This window comes from Chlamydotis macqueenii, chromosome 19 (genome assembly GCF_036417535.1).
Source record: "Chlamydotis macqueenii isolate bChlMac1 chromosome 19, bChlMac1.mat, whole genome shotgun sequence".
NCBI classification, from domain to species: domain Eukaryota; kingdom Metazoa; phylum Chordata; class Aves; order Otidiformes; family Otididae; genus Chlamydotis; species Chlamydotis macqueenii.
In genome coordinates this window covers 6,914,594-6,938,243 of record NC_141574.1, presented here as the reverse complement: position 1 = coordinate 6,938,243, position 23,650 = coordinate 6,914,594, and the positions used below count along the sequence as shown (strand labels likewise).

General features: G+C 50.0%; 3 protein-coding genes, 1 long non-coding RNA gene and 2 other non-coding genes across 7 annotated transcripts; 5 read left to right on the top strand and 1 right to left on the bottom strand.

The window, feature by feature from the left end:
• The first annotated feature begins 1,853 nt into the window (after nucleotides 1–1,853).
• LOC147598358 (uncharacterized) lies at nucleotides 1,854–2,572 on the top strand. Its single transcript, XR_015260673.1, has 2 exons — nucleotides 1,854–2,234; nucleotides 2,358–2,572. It is a non-coding gene; the product is annotated as an uncharacterized LOC147598358 (long non-coding RNA).
• A 433-nt stretch (nucleotides 2,573–3,005) lies between these two features.
• On the top strand, nucleotides 3,006–10,597 carry CCT6A (chaperonin containing TCP1 subunit 6A). Its single transcript, XM_086763162.1, has 14 exons — nucleotides 3,006–3,206; nucleotides 3,506–3,569; nucleotides 4,932–5,066; nucleotides 5,686–5,859; nucleotides 6,047–6,150; nucleotides 6,843–6,953; nucleotides 7,476–7,635; nucleotides 7,888–7,970; nucleotides 8,378–8,474; nucleotides 8,875–9,022; nucleotides 9,342–9,475; nucleotides 9,589–9,691; nucleotides 10,017–10,089; nucleotides 10,273–10,597. Exons 1-14 carry the CDS (start codon nucleotides 3,073–3,075, stop codon nucleotides 10,343–10,345), a joined length of 1,593 nt encoding a protein of 530 aa, XP_086619288.1. The 5' UTR covers nucleotides 3,006–3,072; the 3' UTR covers nucleotides 10,346–10,597.
• LOC147598357 (small nucleolar RNA SNORA22) lies at nucleotides 5,423–5,553 on the top strand. Its single transcript, XR_015260685.1, has one exon. It is a non-coding gene; the product is annotated as a small nucleolar RNA SNORA22 (small nucleolar RNA).
• On the top strand, nucleotides 6,583–6,714 carry LOC147598356 (small nucleolar RNA SNORA15). Its single transcript, XR_015260686.1, has one exon. It is a non-coding gene; the product is annotated as a small nucleolar RNA SNORA15 (small nucleolar RNA).
• A 526-nt stretch (nucleotides 10,598–11,123) lies between the features above and the next one.
• Nucleotides 11,124–16,206, top strand: SUMF2 (sulfatase modifying factor 2). Of its 2 annotated transcripts, none has more exons than XM_086763163.1 (9): nucleotides 11,124–11,185; nucleotides 11,544–11,700; nucleotides 12,731–12,845; nucleotides 13,429–13,473; nucleotides 13,685–13,835; nucleotides 14,397–14,452; nucleotides 14,861–14,945; nucleotides 15,487–15,652; nucleotides 15,980–16,206. In XM_086763163.1, the coding sequence occupies exons 1-9, from the start codon at nucleotides 11,134–11,136 to the stop codon at nucleotides 16,083–16,085; spliced, it is 933 nt and encodes a 310-aa protein (XP_086619289.1). In that variant the 5' UTR covers nucleotides 11,124–11,133; the 3' UTR covers nucleotides 16,086–16,206. The 2 variants fall into 2 exon arrangements, with proteins under 2 accessions (XP_086619289.1, XP_086619290.1); XM_086763164.1 differs by lacking the exon at nucleotides 11,124–11,185 and adding an exon at nucleotides 11,217–11,356.
• An 807-nt stretch (nucleotides 16,207–17,013) lies between these two features.
• Nucleotides 17,014–21,773, bottom strand: PHKG1 (phosphorylase kinase catalytic subunit gamma 1). Its single transcript, XM_010129139.2, has 9 exons — nucleotides 21,619–21,773; nucleotides 21,155–21,330; nucleotides 20,822–20,876; nucleotides 20,169–20,234; nucleotides 19,848–20,011; nucleotides 19,149–19,239; nucleotides 18,152–18,305; nucleotides 17,937–18,062; nucleotides 17,014–17,328 (listed from the first exon to the last, which is right to left on the bottom strand). The coding sequence occupies exons 1-9, from the start codon at nucleotides 21,699–21,701 to the stop codon at nucleotides 17,077–17,079; spliced, it is 1,167 nt and encodes a 388-aa protein (XP_010127441.2). The 5' UTR covers nucleotides 21,702–21,773; the 3' UTR covers nucleotides 17,014–17,076.
• Between the last annotated feature and the right edge of the window lie 1,877 nt (nucleotides 21,774–23,650).

The window sequence follows — 23,650 nt, the reverse complement described above, 5'->3', positions numbered from 1 at the left end:
TACATGACCATTTCTCAACATCAGCATCTATTAGTAGCTTCTAGTGTCAGGAAAAGATGGTACCAAGCCCCTCTGCTGCAAAACTGGACATGGTTCACTGCTCAGCCTGGTCCTGTTTGTTAGTTTTATCGTGGCAGGACAGTATGTTTTTAAAACAGATTTAGAAATCATTTCTGTGAATAAGGTTAACAAAAAACAGATCTTGATAAACATGAAAGAAAACTGCTTTTACTGAGAATCTCAGAGGTGGGTTTTTTTTGCCAAGATAAGCAGTGTATGATTTGACTAAGAGAATTCCTGTTGAATATTTCATGAAGGATATTCCCTTTATTTGGTTTAGTTTCACAGACACGCTGGTTGTAATTCAGTTAAATATTTTGATTCTAATGTGCTGTAATTTGTTGTAAATCCATTGATTTCAACGGACAATTCAGACCTAGTAAGCATCACTCTGTATTTTTACTGTGCACTAAAAACAATTATGCAGAACAGTTCAACAACTACAGCTAAAAGACTGAAAAATGAAGACAAGTTTGTTCTGATGTCTAAAAAATGCTGCAAAATGAGGATTTAATGTGAAAATGGGAAATGCTACTATACCGTAAAATAACTATCAAATTACTATCCACAGATGTGATCCGGGAAAGAAACACAGAGAGGTCTGCCTCTCCACAAGAAGTGGAGACCACCTACATGAAGGACTAGAATATCTTTGAAAATGGCTTTTCTTTTTTTTTTTTTTTCAGCAGCCAGCCCCACAGGTCACAGGTGTTTAGGATGGATAATTCCTGCACATCACCCACGTGGGTCACAGAACAACAGCAAGGAAAATATAAAACACAACGTGCCCACTGGTATGCGTATAGATTTGACAAGGCTGCCCTCTACTGAGAACAGCCCTGAGAGACGATCAAGGCAAAAGAATTACAAACCAGAGAAGCAAGGTTAGAAAAATATTTGTGTGTGACCCGGGGGCTACAGAATCCAGGGCAGAGCTGGGGATTCAGGTATTTTAACTCAGCATTGCACCTACGAACCTCAAATATCAGCACTGCAGCCTCTCAGGGCTGGGTTTGCGTGTTTTGTTTTGTTATGGTTTCAGCAGGCCAGTAGCATCCCAACAAAAGTGAAGACTAAACATTAACAGAGTTCCAGAGACAATTATGAAATGCCAAGTGTAATTTCCTGTATTTTGCAATGTTTACTGTTTATTTCTAATCATTACAGTAACAGAACAGAAAGCCCAGCCACCCTACTAAAGAGTCAGCATTAAAATATTTCACAAGACACAGGCACTGCTCAGCTAAACAAAAGGGCGCCAAACTTGTGTTGTATTACCTTCAAACACCAACTCCATCTAAAACATTTAAAAACCAGAAACCCAAGCATATTAGCAGCTGTCCCCTCCAGACCTGCCAAGTCAAGACTGACAGGCCAGGCTTGGGAATCCTCTGGCACAGCGTGGCGTTTTGCCCAGAAACCTGAGATCCTCGCCCAAAGCAGTAGAGCAGATTTCCAGCAGGTGCCACAGCCTACTGCCAAAACTGGGGAGGCTGGCGAGTCTGCCCTGGCACTTGACGCTCACTGTTTCAGGTAAGCTCCCCCAAAATGCCTTTGCAGCAAAATGGTACCAAAGAGCAGGCTTAGAGTTTACTACTGGAAGTGGCGCGATAACATTGCATTGCTGCTCAGCACCAGTGGGTTGCTGGAGCCCAGCGTCCAGGGCTGCATCCAGGGCTTGCTGCTGCAGAAACTGGGACAGAGTGGGGGAGATGTACCCTGCGCCATCCTCACGCCTGGTGGATGAGCGTTGAGGAAGGCGGTCTTTCTTCTCTGTACCAAATACTGAGGAAATCCCGGCCTCGCGGCCAGTTGTCTCTGTTTGCTGGCAGTTAGCACCCTCCAGAGCAGATGGGCAGCAGGAAGACCAAAAACCGCTTGGCCTGGATCTCCCTGGCACACCTCTGCAGCCACGGGCCATGATTATTCTGGAGGCGGGCACCTTCCTTACGAAACACCTGAAATAACAAGAGTGTTGTGTCACGCCTTGTATTGCCAGTTACCCAGAAGTAGCAGAGGAGTGTTTGGGGGTACAAGCCCGGACGGGGCAATGCGGGAGCCAAATTGGGTGCAATCTGTGCCCGTGGTGCGCGTGAGGAACCACGGCAGGAACTCTTCTGAAGGTGCTCTCAAGGGAACCTGTCAATGCTCCTCCATTCGGGAGCGCAAAGCCGGTAAGATGCAAACATTGTGCCGCCGCAAGGACTGGACCCTGAGAGGCCACAGAGGCCGAACACTTCCAGCATCCCATCAAGGTGGCCTTAACTTCAGCAGTCTTTTGTGTTTTTCTTCCACAGGCCTCACGGGAAACCTCTGCATGGCCTTGGCGAGATTGTCCCCCATGCTTAGAAAACCTCGCGGAGGGTCCAGGCCCGGAACAGCCTGGGCGTGCGGGGCTGTGCTGCGGTGGCTGTGCAGGCCCCAGCGGCCGAGGCAGCGGGTGTATTAAGAGAATTACAGTTTTGATTAACCTCAGCTCTGAATTTTTACCAAGAATTACTTTGATTATTAATCCTGCCCGCTTAACTATTAATTCTATCGATCTAATGTTAAATCTCACGGTTTAATTATTTATTCTCACAGTTCTGCAAACTGGCCGGGGGTGAGGGTCACATGAGTGGGTGGGATTAATGACCGAGCGACCCTGCCCGTTCAAAGGCCCGGTTCACACACGAACCGCCCGACCGCGCTGGCTACCGGCCCCGCCGGCCGCACCACCCCCCCGCCTCGGCCCCCGCTCCGGGGGCGCGCTCCCCGCTAACCACCGCGCCGGCGCGTCCCCGCGGCGCCTCAGAGGCGGGGCGGGAGCGAGCAGGCGGAGCGACAGGCTCGGCAGCCAATGGAAAGGCGGTTGGCGCGACGGCGGGCCAATGGGCCCGCGCGCGCGCCTCGGAGTGTTCTAGAAGGGGCGGGCGGGGAGGCGCGGCCTGTCCCCCGTTCCCGCCCCTCGCCGCGGAGCGCGGCTCCTCCCGCCCGGCGCGGCCTGGCCCAACGCGGAGCGGAGCGGCGGCCATGGCGGTGAAGGCCCTCAACCCCAAGGCGGAGGTGGCCCGTGCCCAGGCCGCGCTGGCGGTGAACATCAGCGCGGCCCGCGGGCTCCAGGACGTGCTGAGGACCAACCTGGGCCCCAAGGGCACCATGAAGATGTGAGGGAACCCCCCCACCACCACCAGCACCTCCCGTCGGGTTTGGGGGGGCGGGCAGGCCTCTCAGGGTGCGGGCGGCCTTTACAGCCTGAGGGGAAGCGTGAGGAGAAAGGCGGAGAGAGGCTCGTGTGAGGTTCCACGCCGTTCCTGCCGCCGCCGTAGCGCGGGGAACAAAGGCGGAGGCCGCCCGGCCGGGTGGGGCTGAATGAATGGGGAGGGAGCGGTGCGGGCCGTCGGCCGGGAACGCGTGGCGGGGCCGGGGAGACGGGGCCTGCTCACCCGCCTCGTGTCGTCCGCAGGCTGGTGTCGGGGGCCGGAGACATCAAGCTGACCAAAGATGGCAACGTGCTGCTGCAGGAAATGGTGAGCTGGTTCTTGGCCCTGGGCGGGGGTGGGAACCTTGGCGAGCCGTGAGGGGGGCTTAGGGAGGCAGGAGCCTGCTCCTGTGCTGCCAAGACTGCCTGTGGCTGAGGGGGGACCACGTCCCCCACTTCCACCGGGCTGTATTTCTGTGCTATCTGGCCCTGTGCGTTGAGGGGGAAACGTCCCTTGGGAGGAAAGTAATTAAGTGCAGCTTGGTAGATGTCGAATAACGTTTGTGTGCTAATCTGTCAATTAAAAAGGAAACATAAACTGTTTAAATAATTACACTGGGGTTTTTGTTGCCCCGGCGGGGCCCGGCGGCGTGGCTGGGCCCCGGGGCTGTCTGGTTGCAGTGTGCCCCCGTCCCCCAGACGAACACGACCTGTTAGTGCACGTGGAGTATTTCACTCAATCTGTTGTAACTCAGCGTAAAGTATTGAAGTTAATATACACGGTGATCTGGCAGACAGGAAAACTTCATTGTGTTGATTCTTTCACAATAGGAGTAATGCTTGGGGCAGGGGCAGAGATAAAAAGCTAAACAACAGTATAAATGGTCCCATTTGGTTTTTGCCTCGCTGTATTACAGTTACCAGGCACCAGCCTCTTGAAACATGGATGCTGCTCTGTAGGTTCATAGGCTTCAACCTATGTTAAAATACTCTCCAGTCAGCCAGTGGAGATGCTAATTGATGTCTGTGTTCCTTAAATTAAAAGACTGACTTCTGTAAGTAACAGAAGGTCACCTGTGGTAACTGTGAAGTTTGGCCAAACAGGAATGATGACCATAGCTGGAACAGCAAATGTGCCACTTAGCAGAGGATTTGACAAGCAACAAACTAGTTGCATGTTCTTTAATTTCATAAGAATGAGTAAAATAAACTGCTGAAGGAATAGCAAACCAGTCAGGTCGTGCAGATTTCTAAATTAGCTCTAAACGTGCTGGTTTTGGTGGCAGGAACAGCCTAGGCAAAGGATGAACCATCACAACTAAAGGTGAAAAGGGCTCTGTCAAGCTTATAATGAGTTGAGGACTAGTTTGGCTCTTAGCAGTCAACGTTTTTGTGTATAGATGCATAATCTGAGGGGGGAAATAGCGTTACATGGATTAATTCAGTCAACTTATTGTCAGTGTGGTTGTTGTTAGTTGATGTTACTTGTTGAAACCTGCTCAATTCTCATAATGATTAAAACATCAACTAGTCCTTAAATATTTTGTTTAGGTGATTTCAGATTTTTTGCTTCCTGTACCAGTGCAGTAAGACTTAATGCTCAACTTTTTTTCTTCTTTTTTTTTTTTCTTTCTTTTTTTTTTTTCTTTCTTTTTTTTTTTTTCTTTCTTTTTTTTTTTTTTTTTGGTAGCAAATACAACACCCCACAGCCTCCTTGATAGCAAAAGTAGCAACAGCGCAAGATGACATCACTGGAGATGGTACCACTTCGAATGTCTTGATCATTGGAGAACTCCTGAAGCAGGCAGATCTCTATATTTCTGAGGTATATGTGTAGTATTTCTTTTGTGGGTGGACAAGTTAAAAGCTTTGTCTGAGGCCATTCAACTTGTTTTGTGTTTAATGCTTAATACTTTTAAGTCAAACATGAAAATAAATACGTGTTTCTGCTTAAAATGAGCGCATCACAGAACTTGTAAAATGGGGAAAAGCTGGAGTTAAGACTTGTTTGAAATCAAATCCACTTACTGTAGGTACTGTAGTTTCAGTACGATTTTGTCTGGTACCTTCTGTCTGTTTTGTGTGAGTTAAATCACTTCTTTTACTTACTTGTTCACAGGGAGAAATACCTCCCTGATAGGAGGTATTTTGAATATTGTAAGTTACAGAATAGGATTCATATTGCACAGTGAACACCCAAGTGTGCTTCGTAGTTCCCTTGGTTTCAATTCTGTGCTAGAATAATCTGTACTTTTCCTCTGCATTGGAAGGATTTCATTCCTTTTATATGTATTCAGAAGGACAGTACATTTGATTGTCTTTGTAGGATGCATGTTCGCTATGTTTTGGAGTTACATGGAATGTTGAAACTACAGGTTTTATTTGTGAAAAAGTACCATTTTGTCTTCTATTGTCTAATGATTTCCCTTCTTTCCTTGCATTAGGGTTTGCACCCTAGAATAGTAGCAGAAGGATTTGAGATTGCGAAGGAAAAAGCACTTGAAGTTTTGGAGCAAGTCAAAGTAACCAAGGAGATGGACAGGGAGACCCTTATAGATGTTGCCAGAACATCCCTCCGTACCAAAGTTCACACCGAGCTTGCTGACATCCTGACAGAAGTAAGTGTACATGTCTTTCCTGCCTCTTTTTTTTTTTTTTCTTTTTTTTTTTTTTTTGGGAAGAGGTCCAGGTTTTAAAGTACTGTGATTATTACTTGAGTGAAGGGTGGATGGAAAGATGTGAACTTGCACTTTAGAAGACTAATGGTTGTTCTGGGGCTTTTTTTTCCCCTGCCCTTTATTCCAGGCTGTAGTAGATTCTGTTTTGACAGTCAGAAAACCAGATGAGCCTATTGACCTCCACATGGTAGAGATTATGGAGATGAAGCACAAATCAGAAACTGACACAACGTAAGTAATGAGTATCCTTGAGCTTCAGTTTAATGATGCCCTGATATTTGGGTAGTCTGGGTTTCTGTCTTCTTTTTAGAAGAACTTGGGTGTCCTAAAGCTACTGCTGGAAAAGTTATTAGGGAAGGGGTGAAAGAAAGGCAGAAATACAGATTTCAGCTGTACAGATTCTGTCTATACAGCCGAAGTTCCCCAGCCACTGACCTTGATTCCTTGACAAGATATTTGAATAGCGAAGAGTAAATACTGGCTTAGGCTTTTACAGAACAATGCTGAATAAATACTTTTTTCCTTAGTGACAGTGTCTGTGGCTCGATTTATGCTTTAGGCTTGTATCTGTTAATTACAAGTACAACACAGAATTCAGTAAATGGAAACTGGACTGTAGTCATCTAGTTGGATATTCCGTATGCCCTTACATTTACCTTAGTGGCATGGACGAATTCTGCACTAGCTTTCCTCTGTAGCTAATGCAGTCAGACACTATGCCAGAATAAATTCCTTTTTCACACTCTGGTATGCTTTTTACATGAGAATGAGCGTGCCCTTGGAAGTGGGATACATGACCGTTGTTTACTCCCGACACAAGCACACAGACAGTTTGTGTTTGACCAGTTGCACTGTCGGTTCCATCAAGTACGTATCTTCTGTTACGCTTATGTTGACACACAAAACGCTTTTTAATCTTTCAGGCTGATTAGGGGGCTGGTTTTGGATCATGGTGCTCGTCATCCTGACATGAAGAAAAGAGTGGAAGATGCTTATGTTCTTACTTGCAATGTATCTCTAGAATATGAGAAAACGTAAGTATACAGTGACAAGGCAAGGAGCAGAATGGTCCTGTCTTAAAAGACTTTTACTTAAGGTGTGCTTTAGGAACCAAAAGGACTGCATAGACTCTTCGGCAGCGAGGCAGGTTGTGTAGGTGGAGTGAAAGAGGTGATGCTCCTTCTGCAGTCCTTTTTTGGAAAAGGGAAGCTGGTGGCTAAGAAAATGCCTCTCAGAGGCAGAGCTTCGTAGTGGTTTTTATTTTCTTGTTTCGTTGAAGGCTGGAAGTCCTTCCTTTCTTGGCTGTAATTTTATCTTGTAGAGCAAACATCTAAATACACTTCAGAGTTTGCTCAGTTTCAAATGGAAAAGCTCTGAACTAGAGAGCAGGAGCCAGCTGCATGTTGCATGCTGGGTTTTGAGGGGCATTTCTTTTTTGTTTTGTTTTGATTTAATTTTCTTTAGGATTGATTCCTTATGGTCAAGTCCATTTCTTCAGCATAGAGAATACTTATCTTACTGCCTTTTTGGTGTTTTGTTTTTTTTTTCTGCCTCAGAGAGGTGAGCTCTGGATTCTTCTATAAAAGTGCTGAAGAGAGAGAGAAGCTAGTGAAAGCAGAAAGGAAGTTTATTGAAGACAGAGTGAACAAAATCATAGACTTGAAAAGAAGAGTCTGTGGCGATTCAGATAAAGGATTTGTTGTGATCAACCAGAAGGTGAGATGAGGGGTATAACTAACTAGAAAAATTAATTTGGAATGCTAGCTTTCTTGGCAAGCCGTGTGCTGTTTGACTCACTTTGTACATTTCTTTGGACAGAAATAGCTAAATTCAGGCTGATGGAGTTTTGAATATATGTATACGGTTCCTACTGGAGATCTTCTCTGAGCCCTGACATATTAGTGTCAGACTGAGAGAGCGTGTTTTTAGCTTTTTCTTTATCCTGATGGTCACTTTCTTTGTTTCTAGGGAATAGATCCGTTTTCCTTGGATGCGCTTGCAAAAGAAGGAATAGTCGCTTTGCGGAGAGCTAAAAGGAGGAACATGGAAAGGTCAGTTCCTGGGAAGACAATGGGGTAAATAACTTGGTCTTCCAAACTTGAACAGTGAATAAAGTCTGCTTGAATCCACCTTCAAGGACTTGCACTGAAAAGTCCACCTCAGTCTATCCAGCTCTTAACTGGTGTAACTCGGGGTAGTTTGTACGAACCATGCACATGTCAGTTCAGCACAGTGGGTGATGCAGGAATTTGAGCTCTCAATATGGTTCAAATCTGGACGCCTATAGAGGAGACCTAATTCTACTTATTCTAGCTTATTTTTGTGAAGAGCTCTTTTCATGAACAGAAGCAACTGTTCCAAGCGTAGGAAGTGTGTTCTGCGTGCTGAAATACTTTTGTTAGTGACTTCAGATTTTACTTATATAAAGCAGTGCTCAGCTGTATGTGTTCCCTCTCAGACTGACCCTTGCGTGCGGCGGTACGGCTATGAACTCTGTGGAGGACCTCACTCCTGACTGTCTGGGGCACGCTGGGCTTGTCTATGAGTATACACTGGTAAGCATGACTGGGCTTTCGGCTGGAGCTGGGTTAAATACGCTTCTACTGATCTCACTTGATGCAAGATTTTCTTTTGGTATATTTGTGCGTGGATTTTAAAGTGTTCTAAGAGCTATACTGGGGCGTGAATAAAGGCTGGTGGCATGTCACATGCCATTATCCACTTGTATGTGAACATCTACCTGGATATTTGCTCTGCTCATAGTGTGCTTTCATAGTGTTATTTCTATGTTATACTTGAATATCTGTAAAAATGAGAAAACTGAAACAAGGTTCTACTGCTTCTCATCACTTCTTGAAGTGCTGTTAGTGCAGAACTGAATGTGAAAGTGTGTTCCATTTTTTTATTAAGTGTATACATTGATGAAACAAATGAACACATAACCCTGTTTTGCAGGGTGAAGAGAAGTACACCTTTATTGAGAAATGTGACAACCCCCGCTCTGTCACCCTGTTGATCAGGGGACCAAACAAGCATACGCTCACACAAATCAAGGATGCAGTGAGAGACGGTCTGCGTGCTGTTAAAAACGCTATTGAGGATGGTAAGTCTCTGCTCTCCTTAGCAGTGTTAAGGATCTCCTATTGAAATTCACCTCAGAATTACCGAATTTTGTATCGGCTTCCTTGGTATCCGATGCAGTCAGACACCAGGTGGAGTCTAGTTCAGTATGAAGTGCTTTTAGTTTCTGTTCTTATGCCTTGTATTTTGTAAGTAGTTGATAACTGTACAAGTACTTACCTGATCAGATACAAGCTGTCTTTTTAAGGATGGGGGAAGAGCTCAAACTACAGTAAAAATTAACAGTTTATAATTGAATGGATGCTTACTGTGAAGTGTCAGTATCGCGTTTTCCCTTGCAGGATGTGTGGTTCCAGGAGCAGGTGCGCTAGAAGTGGCAGTAGCTAATGCTCTTGTTAAGCATAAACCTAATGTAAAAGGAAGAGCCCAGCTTGGAGTTCAAGCTTTCGCCGATGCGCTGCTCATCATCCCTAAGGTATGAGGAACTCCTGAATAAAGTGGCTTTAAAGCACTCTAAGACCCATCGCTTTTTCTGCTGGAGGTCTCTCTTAATGAACAACATGAAATAATGTTTCTGTTTTCTTAAAGGTTCTTGCTCAGAACTCTGGTTACGATCCCCAGGAAACACTGGTGAAGGTTCAGACAGAGCATGCGGAATCGGGGCAACTCACTGGAGTTGATCTGAGCACTGGTGAGAACTTCATAAAATAACAGGATGATGCTCTCGTAAGAAACTGTCACGGCTCAGCTCCGTGAAGCATAACACTGCTCTGGATGCAGAAAGTTACACCTCATTTCATGAAAAGCGGTGCAGAGTGCCTTGGCAGGGGTGCTGCTGCTGCAGTCAGTCTCGGCATGCCGTAGTGCTTAAGCGCATTCTGGTGAAGTTTTGGTGAAGGTAAAGCACGCAGCAACGCTGTTGGATGTAGCGAGCAGTATCAGATATTAGACAGCGGGAAGTCTTGCTTTGAATTGCATGAGCTGGTGATTTAAAGACCGTTTTGCCTCTTTTGTAGGTGAGCCAATGGTAGCTGCAGCAGCTGGAATCTGGGATAACTATAATGTCAAAAAGCAACTGCTTCATTCATGGTAAGTGTTACAGTATTTTAATTTCAAATGGCACTGGGTGTTTGATTGTTAAAATTGACAGAGTAATACGGAATTGAGGGATCCCTTGTAGAGGAAGCTGTCTTGAAAGGCAGAAACAAAGCTGAGTCATCTTTGAACTGTGTCAAAACAGATCTTCTAACAATGTTTATTTCATATTTCTAGCACGGTGATCGCCAGCAACATTCTCTTGGTGGATGAAATTATGCGAGCTGGAATGTCCTCCCTTAAAGGCTGAGTCAATGGTGGTCAGCTCCGGCAGCGCCCCACGGAACCCCTCAGAAACCCACCCAAAGGCATGCTTTCCTTAGCTGCGGTGGATGTCCCGGCTGCTGTAACGAGCAGCCCCTCTTTGGTAAACACGGCCACTCAAAATGGTAGCAACTCTTCAACTATTTGGCTCTAAAAATCAGTTATTTATTTTTAATTTCACTGAAGTGTACAACTGAAGTTGCTTTTCTTTTTACCCAATAAACTGTTATGTTCTGTGCTTTGTGTGTCAGTTATTTAAAACCTTCCTTTTCCTCGGGCCAAGCTCTTGAATATTCTGCTTACAGCCTTCGCGCGCGGTGCTGGCCTGCAGACCTTGATTTGCAGTTCCTGCTCCCACCTCTGGGTGCTGGACTTGGTTACCCGTTCCAGTACGTGCCGTGGCACTGCAGTCCTCCGCTCAGGGGGCTGTGAAAATACCCTTCAATGGTTTGAAGTGGGATTGCACAAACAGGAGAAAAAAAAAAAACAAAAAACCCACTCCTTTTGCCTGCGAAACACTGAAATGCCTCAGGGGTGGTGGTTTTCTTGCTGGCCCTGGTAGCAGGAAGCTTCTCAACCTTTACATGCAACTGCCGTGTTATAGAAGTATCTCTTTTCTTAAAAAACCAACCCAAACCATCTGCTCCCCGACCCTAAACCCACGCCGCTGTGGTCCCGCAGTGCGCGGGGGCGTGCCCGGCGCGGGGCAGGGCCCGGAACCACTTCCCGCGGCCCCGCCGCTTTCCGGGGGCGCGCCCCGCGGTTCCGGCGGGGATGGCTGCGCGGGGAGCGGGGCTGGCGCTGCTGGCCTGCTGCTGCCTGCGGGGTGAGCGCCCCGGCCCCCGCCGCTGCCTTGCCCCGCCGCGGGGAAGCCCTAAAACCGCTTTGTGTGTCCCTGCCGAGGTTCCTTTTCTCCTAGTTGTAGCAAGCCGTTGATTTAAAGGAGCTGGCTTTACCTGGATGGAGCCATTCCTTTCCCAAGAAAGACGCTGAAAATGTGAATTTAAAATATTTTAAGCTTGTTACTTAAAAAACGCAGAGCTATGTAAATGCTAATCGTAGTAATTTACTAAATTGCACCCTACCTCTTGTACGTAAAGTGGCTTTTTGGCAAATAGCACATGCTGTGCTCTGCAGCAGTGTTTAAAAATGCAAGCTCTCACACTGAATTCCTTCACTTTTAGCCTTTGCCAAGGATGAAAGCATGGTGCAGCTGCCTGGAGGGAAGTTCCAGATGGGATCCGGTTCCCTGGAGAGGAGGAACGAAGAGGGGCCCGTCAGGGAGGTGACGGTGAAACCGTTTGCTATCGACAAATATCCCGTCACGAACAGGGATTTCAGGTAAGAGCGAGGGCCTGGGTCTGCTTGGCTCGCAGGGAATGGGTACCTCGGGCAGCCGCGGGGAGGGCGTGGGGGTTGGTGCCAGGTCTTTCGGGGCTGGTTGGGTCTGAAAGCCAACGCTTGGATGCTCCCAGCACTTTCCTGAGAAAAAAAAATGTGTCAGTTCAATAAATCACTGCTGCAGCTGCAGCCTGAAGCATCTTACCAGTGTAGCTTGCAAACATGCTTTCTTTTTCTCTTTTTCTTTTCTCTTTTTCTTTTCTCTTTTTCTTTTCTCTTTTTCTTTTCTCTTTTTCTTTTCTCTTTTTCTTTTCTCTTTTTCTTTTCTTTCTCTCCTCCTTTCCTCCCTGCATACATGCTTTTTTTGTGTGTCTTTTCCTTACTAATAGGGCTGTACTCTTCCAGACTTCGGGTTCCTATAGGTTGCATTTCCGTTTGTAAATACAACACTACCCCTTCGTGTATTTTACAGAAGGCCTTGTACAGAGCGCTAATGGACGTACTGGGGGAAATGTTTTTATCTGCCATGTTGGTTAAAAAGAGCCAACGCTTCCAGGCGCCAGTAGCTGCTCAGCAGTGCACAGTAACAGCAGTTACTGCAGCTTAGGCACTGGGGAAGCAAACGGGACAGAAGCAGGGTGAGATTATTCAGCGGCATGTGATGGGTTTTTCCACGTCGGGGACGTTTAACTAACAGCAGCTCTTGGTTTTGGTGACTTTAAGGGATTTTTGATTTGTGCAATTGTTGTATTTTATGGAAGATCAGTGTGCAGGGTGAGTTTACCTACATGGGTAACGTAAAAACTATCATCTGTGAATAGATACAAATCAGACTGGTTTATTTGTTAAATCCGTATCAAGCGGACTGGAACTGTGCCGGCGAGGAGCCGGGATGCTCCGCAGGTGGGGTGACTGTAGGTCGTGTACATTTTGCCTTGCTCTGAACCTGTTGCGTGTGCAGATCGCAGTATTTGTGGTGGCTCTTGAAGAACTCTTACCCAGACGCCTGAGCGTGTTGTATTTATGCCAGGGAGTTTGTCAGAGAAAAGAAATACAAAACAGAAGCAGAAGCGTTTGGCTGGAGCTTTGTCTTTGAGGATTTTGTATCCGAAGAGCTGAAAAAAAAAGTCACCCAAAAACTGGAGGTAAATCTAAATGGGGATAAGTTTCAGTGATGATGATGGAGATGGTGTTTCTGATCACCTCTCTGTTTTAAGTAAAAAAAAAAAACCCAGGAGGGGAGACCCTTGCCGGTATTGCTGTTCCACTGAGTAGCAGCTGCCTCTCAGTGCAGAGCCTGCCCATTCTCAGTGGTTTTTTTTTCAGTCTCGGGTTGTTTTGCTTTTGAAACTAACAGCAAGGCTGAGCCTGCATTGATTTATGGGGCTCCTCTGTTTACATCCTCTCCAAACGCTGTCAGACTGGACTCATGAGATGCTCCAGTGAGCTGAGACAGAGCAAAAGTACTTTATTAATCAAATCTTAAAAAAGAAAAACTGAACAGCATGGGCTGCTTGGTCTGTTTTCGCTTTTAAAAGCAGAGGGCTCTACTCTGTCGGAAAGCCCTATGGAAATGGCTGTGGTAACCCAGACCAAACTGCAGCATTTAACCATTTCCAGACTAACAAGCACTCTTCTTTATGCACACTGCTGTAGAATGGTTTTGGCAGGGGTTGGGGGGAGGGTGTTGTCAGTTCAGCTTTAATCTGGTGTCGTTTCTTTTCCCAGTCTGCCCCATGGTGGCTGCCCATCGAGAAAGCTTTTTGGCGACAGGTGAGTAAAATCCCGGTGCAGTGAGTCCTTTCCGTGCTGGGGGCGTGCACGTGTTAGTGTGTGCTGAACCTTATCAGCTGAAAATGGGGGCAGAAAATAGCATCTCTGGTTGCTGCACGTTCCCTGCCTTGGTCTGCTCTGTCCTTTATTCCCTTTCGAATTGAAAAATTTATAAAATAAATTAATATCTGTTTGGTGCAATTCCTCCCAGCCCTCAGGTCCCGGCTCCAGCATAAAGGACAGGTTGGATTACCCGGTGCTGCACGTGAGCTGGAACGACGCGCAGGCGTTCTGCGCCTGGAAAGGGAAGAGGCTCCCAGCAGAGGAGGAGTGGGAATTTGCTGCCAGGGGAGGACTGGAGCGTACGTGCCACAAGCTCTGACCTTTTTCCAAACCGAGGCATTGGGTAATGTTAGTTCTACCAGAACTAAACCTCCATCCAGGGATGGTTTCAGAGGTTGGTCTGGGGAGACTGAACCATCTCCTTTGGCCTGGGAGTCAAATTAGTGGTGATATTAATAATATAGGAAGAAGAAATGGCTTATCTGTAGTCTTAACGTATCTTCCTAAACAAAGCACTTCTGCCAGCTAAAATTACCATTTCATGGGTTTGGGGCAAGGAGCGACACCCCTGCCCCTCAGTGTTGGGGCTGGCGTAAAGCAGCTGCTGGGATCGCTGCGGGGACCACAGGACTCCCTGGTGCGAGCGATGGTTTGTAAATGGGAAGCTGTTGCTGATTCCTGTCTCTCCTGCCCTCCGTGGCAGTGTCTGTAGGGGTTAGACCGCCAGGCCCCATTCATGGAACCCCTGTCAGCGTCCTGAGCTGAGCAGAAAAGGACAGTCATAAAAAGCCGGTTAAAAATAGGCAAATGCAGAGGCTGGAGTGACACAGGGGTAACGGGTGTCTCTTCCTCCTTGGCAGAAAGGATGTATCCCTGGGGAAACAAGTTTCAGCTGAACCGTACAAATCTGTGGCAGGTAAGATCATCACAATCATCCCATCTACACTCAGCTCTGCTGAGGGTGGTGTTTAACTCACCCACAGAGCGTGCGTGGCTGCCTGCGCGTGGTCCTGGGAAGCAATGCAGGCAATGCAGTGTACCCAAATTCAGCTCCTGGTGGGTTATCTGAAATACCCTTGGAGGGAGCAGACTGAGCCCAGCTTCCCTGGAAAACCAAGATATCAATGCTTCCAAAAAATCATACATAAATTTGTTTGAAAAGGAGGTTGCCTTGGGAGATCTTTAGATGGCCAGAAATGCTGTGTAGAGTTCATTTGCAATGGAGAGTGATTTCCATTATTTAAGGGTAACACGGTGCTGTGAAGAGCAGGACCTCATGGTCTCCGTGATGGATCTTTGCTTGGAGTGATCTTTCTTCCCGCAGGGCAAGTTCCCAGGGGTCGACACGGCTGAAGACGGTTATCACGGCGTCTCGCCGGTGGCAGCGTTCCCTCCTCAGAACAACTACGGTATGGAGCAGACATCCCCGCTCTGGTTTTGGGGATGGCATCTGCCTCCTAAATTAACACTAATTATAAAATCCCGTAGTTATAGCAGGGTTTCTAATACAACATGGGATCACATCAGGATCTTGATAGAGTCACTGAGCCCAGCAAAAGCACTGATGGCTGTTACTGAGGTTGGCTGACACGCCCCTGGTGCACCAAACTGTCCCCCGCTTTTAATTAGCAGTCAGTTATTTTGCATTTCCATGTCATTTACCTGAAAATCCCAAGCATGTTGTTTTGTGGATAGCAGATGCTGTGCCTTCATGCAGGTGGGAAACAATGAGATGCATTTCAATGAGAGATTTGTGGAAGGCTGGGTTATAAGTGGGCCAGTTTGAAATACAGCGAAGAGCTGCTGGTTCCCAGTCTCACCAGTAAACCACGCTCTTGCTGTGATGCTGTGAATGTTGCACTCCCTTTCCCGTACACCAAAGTGCTTTTGCAGCCCTTGCAAATGTGCTGTCAGAATCCTGATGGAAAATCCTGATAATCCATGTCTCAGGGCTCTACGACCTGCTGGGAAACACCTGGGAGTGGACCGCCTCAGATTACCCGGCTCCAGGGCTCTCATCGAGGCAGCGCGCTCAGAAGATGCAGGTCCTGAGAGGCGCCTCCTGGATTGACACTGCAGATGGGTCTGCAAATCATAAAGCTCGTGTTACTACCAGGTAGGTCTCGGCACTGTTTTGCGGTGATTTCTTCTGGCTTGGTTTAATTTGGAAGGGGTTTTAAGACCTGTGTTCCTACTCAGTTTTTCTGAGAAGCCGTAAGGAAAACATGCTACAAATAGTGCTAAAAATTTTCCTGCTATAAATACATTCTTCATTCCTTCTCAAATCGTGTATTTTCCATCAAGTATTTAGATTTAAATGCTTTTCTTGAAGTTACTCAACAGAAGCGGAAGATGTTTCCAGGCTGTTAGAGAGGGTCATGTTAAATGATGTCAGCGTGGACAAGGAAGCCTCTCTAACTTTGGGTCTTTTTTCCCCCATGAGAATGGGGAACACGCCAGACTCTGCCTCTGACAACCTCAGCTTCCGCTGCGCTGCCGACATCCCGCCTGTCACGGCCGAGAAAAGCTGGACCAAGCCTGAGCTCTGAGGAGGTCACTCAGGAAGACCTGAAAGCATTTTCTCCTGTGGAGACAAACGGTATCCTCCAGCAGTCACTTTAATCGAGACAGTTTTAAAAATTAAGAATAAATACTTTCAGCTAAAACTCCTTTCTGCACTGGGATGTCTGGGCATGAGCAGTGACTGGGAATGGCAGGGAGGATGGTTTATCTTTAATGTCTTTCTTCTGCTGTGGTAGAGATGAGAGCTCTCCTTTTGGTGTCCGTTTTAAATAAGCAGAGGGGTGCGTGTGTGTGGGAGCGGGACAGAGCTGCTGTGACTCCAGCCCCAGACGGAGTGAACAAACACCCGCAGCCCCCCAGGGCCTCTGGCACAGAGCTGCCGTGATGAGCGGCTGCAGCGGGAGAGCGATGGGGACAGATCCCTGGGAGGGAGACTCATACATCCGTCCCCGTCTCCTCAGGAAGTCCCAGCTTCATCCCATCTGCTGAGCCTTCCCAGGAATAAATCAGGGTGCCTTTATTGACCCTTCAACAGTGACAACACGACATGTGTGCTCGTTTCTAAGTGCACAGATGATACAAACCAGCAACCCACCTCTCCCAGGTGTTACAACCAGTATGAAGGCTACAAACTGGCCGTGCACAAGCTCTGCCACCAGATCTGACGAGACCAGGAGCCCTGAGCATGTGGGTGGGTGAGGACACCCACTGGGGAACCCCTCGTCCCTCCTCCACCTGCGACTGCCCCAAAAGTGTCCCGCTCCAGGGCTGAGCTGAGCCTTCCCTGAGCAGCTCTGCTGCTCCAGGAACACTGGGAGCTGTGGCTGGTTACAGTTTCTCCAAACCCATCCCTTGCAGGGGGACGTACCCCTGGGGCAAATCGCTGCCGTCTGCTGGGTTTGCATCTGCACCTGACCTGAAGCCCACGAAAGAAAAGGCAAAAGAAATCACTGGTTGGTTTTCAAAGGTTTTACTCGCCTCAGCTCTGAGCAAACTCATCGGCTTACGCAGCGGCGATCAGAACAGCCCTTCCTCGGCTGCCAGGGTCAGCAAAATGGCCTTGCAGGTGTTCTCGAAGAGGGCGGCTCTGTTCTGCGCCTCCCCCTTCTTCACCCAGTGCCGGTAGGTCCTGAAGGCGCAGGCGTCGATCAGCTTGCGGATGGGTTTCAGGGCGTAGGGGTCCCGCACCACCAGCTCCCTGGTGATGGCCTTGGCCAGCCGGTATTGGTAGTAGATGCGGACGGACGCCAGGACGGTCAGGCAAATCACCTGCAGCACAATGGGGAACAGGCTGCAATTTGTGGCCGGTCCTTCCACCGATCGGGCCCCACTGCATCCCGCGTGCCATGTGGCTGCTATCTGTGCGGAGTCGGGAGGGAGCCCGGCTCCTGGCACGTGTATTTAGCCCTGTGTGAGCTGTACGGGCTTTTTTCAAGTGTGCCCTGAATGTCAAGACTGCAGGGTGGTCCTAAATGTGTCACCTAATGCCACTTTGGGTTCCTTTATGCTGCCTTAATGTCCAGCTATAGGGAAAGGATTCCTCTGTTCCAAAACTTTCGCATTGTTTGGTGCACCCACGGGATGTCAGGCTCACCGATTTCCCCTTAGAAGTGATTTTTTTTTTTCCTTTTTAATGATTTGCCATGGAGACAGGCTTTTCCTTTTTCTTATTTAATTCCCTTCTGTGAAAAAGCCCTTAGGAAGTGCCAGAAAGTAAGCAAAACAGTGCTCGGAGAAGGATCTGCTGCAGCAGGTCCATCAGCCTTGCTGAACTCCCAGTTTCTCCCAGCTCAGCTGCAAACCTATCCCACCACTTGGTTCCTGCAGCTCCCGGGCTCAGGGTCGAGGTGTTGACACACCTCCGTACCCAACCTCACCTTGAATTTCCGGAAGGGGCTGAAGTGCCGAACCTCCTCCACGTCGTACTGCTGGAAGAAGGGGTGGGCCAGCGCCTCGCCGGCCGTGTACCGCTGCCGCGGGTCCACCACCAGGAACCGGGAGATCTGCAGGAGGGAATCAGATCCACCTGGGGTGTCCCAGATGTCTGCCAAACTCACTCCCCGCAAAGGTTTTCCCATCCCCAAGCACCTACCAGGTCCTTGACGGTGTCCGAGCGGTCATCCCACTCCGGGGAGCCGAACTGGTAGTCGCCGTTCATGATCATCCGCAGCATCAGCATCTGCTTGCGGTGCCAGAAGGGAGGCGAGCCGGCCAGCAAGGTGTACATGATCACCCCGGTGCTCCACCTGCGGGCAGCCCAACCGGACCCTCCAGCCCCAACCGGCACCCTGGGGGCACCCGGCCGGATCCGTGCCCCCCAAGCAGGACATGCTGGGCTTTGCCTCTCTGGAAAACCAGGAGGATGCTGCCCTGCGTGGTGTGTGATGAGGAAGGCTGAGCTCGCTGCTGGGGCTCGTTAGCCCCGATGGGTGATAAGGAGCAGCCCTGCTGTTGTGGAGAGGTTTGGGGTTTTTGAGTTGGGCTGCTCTCCTCTCCTGGATGCTGCAGGAGGAAGCTGTGAGTTGGAGGTGTTTGCTTTTCTTGGTTTTCCTTGGGGTTTTTTGGGGAAGGTGGGACCTGGTGGTGGGAGTTAATGGAGGTATTTGAACTGAAAAGGGGCTGAAGTGCCCTGGTGTGTCTCAGGTGGTTGGTTACAGCTCTGACTGCTGCAGACCTGAGCCCAAAGCCACCAGAGATGGTGGCAGTGTCCCCGCAGGGCTCAGACTGGGCTCTGGTGGGCTTTCCCGAGCTCGCTGCTGTCTCAGGGGCTGCCTCGGGCTGGTGTCTCGCTATGAGGTGTCTTTAAAAAGCCTCGTGCCTTGGCGGCCAGCCCGAGTTGATTTTTATGAGCAGAAAGTGCTGCTTTCCCTCCTCCCTGACCAGGCAAAGCGGGGACGTGGGCTCATCCCCAGGCTGCTTCTGTCCCAGAGCCCCCTGGTCACCAGGACAGCCCCCCAGGGTGTTTTTCGGCACATCATTTAATTCCTTCCCAATCAATTCCCATCTGCAGAGCTCTCGCTGTGTCTCATGCCGCGCGCGTTTCGGGAGCAGCCCAAGGGGTGAAGGGGGAAGGCCGGCGTCTCACTCACATATCGACCTCCTTCCCGTAGCCTTGGTGCTCGTCGTCCATGGAGCACTGCAGGATCTCGGGGGCCAGGTAGCCGGGCGTGCCGCAGATCTCTGCAAAGATGGGGTAGAGCATCCTCCTGAGCGACCTGGGAGGGGTTGTGCCATCCCCACCCTCCCCTGAGCAGTCAATGGTGGGGGGGGGTCTGAATCCCAGGTGGGATCTTTGCAGGGATGGTGCTCGCAGGGAGCAACCGCAGCTCGCGTGCATCTTGCTGGTGACTTTTCTTGGTGGATTATTGTGGCTAAAATGTGAGTGAGGAGAGCAATGGGGATGCTGGTGTGGGGGGATGCTCGTTGTTGGATAGGTGGCTCTATGCAGGGTAGGAGTTGGAGGGAAAAAAACCTTAATTTTGGGCAGTAAGTGGATGGAATAACGAGGATCAACCAGATCAAAAAAGAAGCAGAAAGAAGAGGATGATTTTCCTAATGGGCAGCAACTTCTTCAGAGCGAGGAGTGAGGTGTGGAGGCTGTGCCGCAGCCAGAGCCGGGCTCGTGCGCGAGCAGGAGGGCACCTCACGCCAACAGGCACTGGTTTGCACCCGTGGCAGCAAGACTGGTCCCAAGGAGACAGCGGGGCTGGAGAGACCCCACCAACTCCCCATGGGCACCGCAGCAACAGGGTGGCCATGGCCCAGCCCGGCATCGCCGTCCCTCCTACCTTTGAGCTTCTCGTTCTCACGCAGCTGGCAGGAGAAGCCGAAGTCCGTCAGCTTAATGTTCATGTCGTCGTCCAGAAGGATGTTCTCTGGCTTCAGGTCCCGGTGGACGATGTCGATGGAGTGGAGGTACTGGATCACTTCCAGCAGCGCCCGCATGATCTTTCTGGGGACGGGAGACAACTCAGCCCTGACGTCTGAGTGTAGGGACGCAGCCCGCGGTGCTGTTTTGCCCGTGGGTGCCGTGCTGGCCGCAAGGTCGTCCTGCGAACCCGCGCTCTGCTTTCCCAACCTGATTTTTGGCCATCTGCATCTGGCCTTACCTGGTTTCCTTCTCGCTCAAGGTGACTTTCTCAGTGAGGTAGTCAAAGAGCTCCCCTTTCTTCATCCTGCGCACAGAAGGGAAAACGGAGGCGGGCAGCGGCTGAGCTGCACCGGCAAACCGGCCCCAGACCCTTGGGGAGGATCACTCGGGGGTCGCTGCCCCTTAACAGCCCCAGGGCACCCATCGCACCAAACGACAAGCCAACTTGTTAATAAAAAGGGGTAAAAATCCCTAAATATTGCTGCAAAACATCAGGCAAGAGGAGGAAAGGCTGTTTTGGATGGGGCTCTCCTAGTGCCATCCCCCTTCGCTGACGTCCATCGCGCTGCCCCGGCGTCAGGAGTCGCGGTGTCACGCGCGCCCTGGTCCCGCTGGGCATATAAATAACCCGCAGGGACGCCCGATGGCTCCCACCAAAGGTTACGGGGAAACCTGAGCAGCGCTGACGGAGGGGAAACGCTGGCGGTGGTGAGGCTGCAGTGAGCTGTCTCGCAGCAATCGAGGCTTGTTTCTACCTTAAGCTGGTCATCCCCCCCACTTTCCCCAGTTTGGGCCGTAAAAAGCTGGGGCGGGCGTTGGTTGGTGGCCGCCTGCAGAGTGGGGACGGGCTTGGGGACGTGGTGCTGGGGTGATGGGCGAGCTGGTACTTACAGGTCAAAAACCAAGAAGAAGAAGGTGCTGGATTCATAGCTGTCCTTCAGCTGGACTGCAACAGAACACGGGGGCTGTGAGCACAGTGCATAGCGTGGTCCTGTTTGCTAACGGACTAAAAATTGCTCATGAGGAGTTGATCTCCGTTAGCGTTTTAGTTGGGCACCACTGGCATGTGTGCAAAGGTAAAGCAAACGATGCCCCGAGTCACCTTAGGACCAGTGGAGGTCTGACCCTCCAGGGATTTCACCCTAAAAATCCCTTCCTGGGGACAAGCTGAAGAATAAATGGGGCAGAAAACCCCTTTGCCCTGCTGCTCAGAGCCTGACTTACTGACGTTGGGGTGGCCCGAGACTTTCCGGAGAATGTCGATCTCTTTAGCGGTGGCTTCTCGCAGTTCCTGCACCTCCTTGGGGGATATGTTCCCCGCCGTGATGTCAATAATCTTCACGGCATACTCCTGCCGGCTGCTTTTGTGAATGCACCGACGGACGACGCTGCTCACCCCCCTGCCAGGGAACAGCACAGACAAGGTGGGGGTCTCCGTTCCTCCCCGTCCAGCCCGACTCCACGGCCACGCCGCTGGGGCTGGGGCTGGTTGGTATTTTCACGCGTGTGTGGGTTTTGCGCTGTTACCCTCTCTTGGTGGGACGCAAGATTTGAGCTGATGGAAAGCGCTGCTTCATGCTATTTTTAACCCCAAGCTGCCATGGGCCCTGTTCATATCAGATTCCCGGGGGATGTTGTTCCCAGCACTGGAGTGAGTGAAACCACAGTTTGCCGAAAAGAAGCTTTACCTGCCCAAAACCTCCTTCGGCTCGTATTTTTCATAAAACTCCTTGGATGTGTTCCAGTCCGGTAGGTCTTCCTCCTTGGTCATCTCTGGCTCCTGTTTGGTGCCACCTTGGGCTCGTCTGCCGGCAGAAAGGGGCTGCAAGGAGAAAAGAGCAAGGATGGGTGCTCGCTGCACCCGGGGCAGGGACCCTGAATCCCTCCCGGAGGAGAAAACATTGAGGAGGAAGGACGATGATCCTGGACCACCATCCAAAGGGAATATTTTGTTGGTTGGAAAAGCAAAGCTTTGCCCTCAAGACCCCACAGGGATCCCTTTGAGAACAGGAGAAATCCCACCGGATCCCCCGTAGCGTGGATGTGCCCTTGGCTGGGGCTGAGGCTTTGGGAAGAGCTGCAGCCCCTCAAAACCTCATCCCTTCCCGGAGAGCACCCGCACCCAGCTTGCAGGGCATCGTCCTCCAGCTCCTACCACGTGCTGAGGGCTACGCCACACTTCTCCCAGTTCCTTCCACCTGGGAAAGCAATTTCACTAATTCCTTGAGACTCGTGCGGGGCGAGCGCTGGCAGGGGAGGCAGCGGCTCAGTTGCACCTTAAGCTTGCAAAGGTGCACAGTAGCGGGTGCAAAGGTCCCCAGCAGCGACCTCCAGAAATGTCACCCCGTGCCAACGCCACCCACAGACCCCTGCGAAGCGCTGAAATCTGCCTTACCTTTTTTTTTTTTTTTCCTTCTTCTTCTTCTTTTTTTCCTGGTTATTTTTAAGATGACAAAGTTGTCTGGAACAATTTGTCTGAGAACAAGGAGGAAAAAAATATTGTTTAAAGAGAACGGAAAAGGACTAAGGATGGAAAACGGGTGGCGAGGGTCGGTGAAGCGGCGCGGGGAGCTCGGCGAGTCAGGGTGCAGGTGGGGGCCCGGTGCTCGGGGACAGCCAGCGCTGCGGGGTCAGCCGGGGCCGAGCCAGCCCGAGGCCAACAGCTGAGCGAGCTTCCTCAGCCGTACGCGTACAGCTGCCAGCAGCCTCCAAAACTCCTGAGAGGCTTTTGTCCCTCCTCTTTTTTCCTCTTTTTGGGGGAGTTTGGGGTTTTTTTGATATGTGCTGCCATTGCTGGAGTAGGAGCCGGTGTGACAGTATTTTGATAGAGAGGTGGGAAAAATATCCAGCAGTCCTGATCCCTAATTTTCACTGGTGTTTCTCTTTAAGCGCTGGGAACGGGATGTCCTCAGCTTGTTCCTGCGCCCTGCGTTGCTGAAATCCTGACAGTCTGTGTCCAGCTGCTCCGCAAACACACACGCAGAGCAAGCAGCTAGTGTGGAAAGCGGCTCTTTATAAGCTTGAGCAGCAAAATTGTCACCTCGGGGCGAGAGTTTATCACGGGGAGAGGGACAGTATGTGGGCAGGAGAGCCCCAATACTGCGGGTTTTCCTTCCTCCTCCTCTCCCGGGTGGCAGTAACTCTGCCAGGCAGGTTTGCATCTCTAAGTACACGTAAATCGTATTATCGAAGCGTATCTGTCCTGACCTGCTTAGAAGGGCTGATGTGTCGATGCCTGGTGCTGCTGGGAGGGATGTCTAACAAGGGCTGGAGCATTTCTGAACAGACACGGGTTTGATTTAACTTAGAAAATTTTAGCTGTTGGGAATATTGCAAGCATTGCTGAAATTATAAATGAGAGGTAGGATCAGGGAGCAGAGAAAAGAAAATATCTCGGGGGGGGGTGTGGAACGGCTTGGATTTATTTTTTTTTTTTAAGCTGAAAATCAAAGTCCTGGGAGTTGGCGTTGTGGGGAAGGATGTGGGGAGCACCTGCGGAGCGGTGCCGGGGGAAGCCCGGGGTCGGTGGGCCTTCTTTTGGGAGGGAAGAGCCCAGGGGTTCGTTTAAAACATCCCGGTACCACAGGAGCAGCTGGTCCAGGGCACCCGCAGGATAAGCTGGGTTTATTATCGGAGCTGTGCGGGCTCCATGGGAGCGCAAGGGGGGGTAAAGGAGCCTGGGAAGGGGGGGAGAGGTTTCTGTCCTGGGTTGGAGATGGG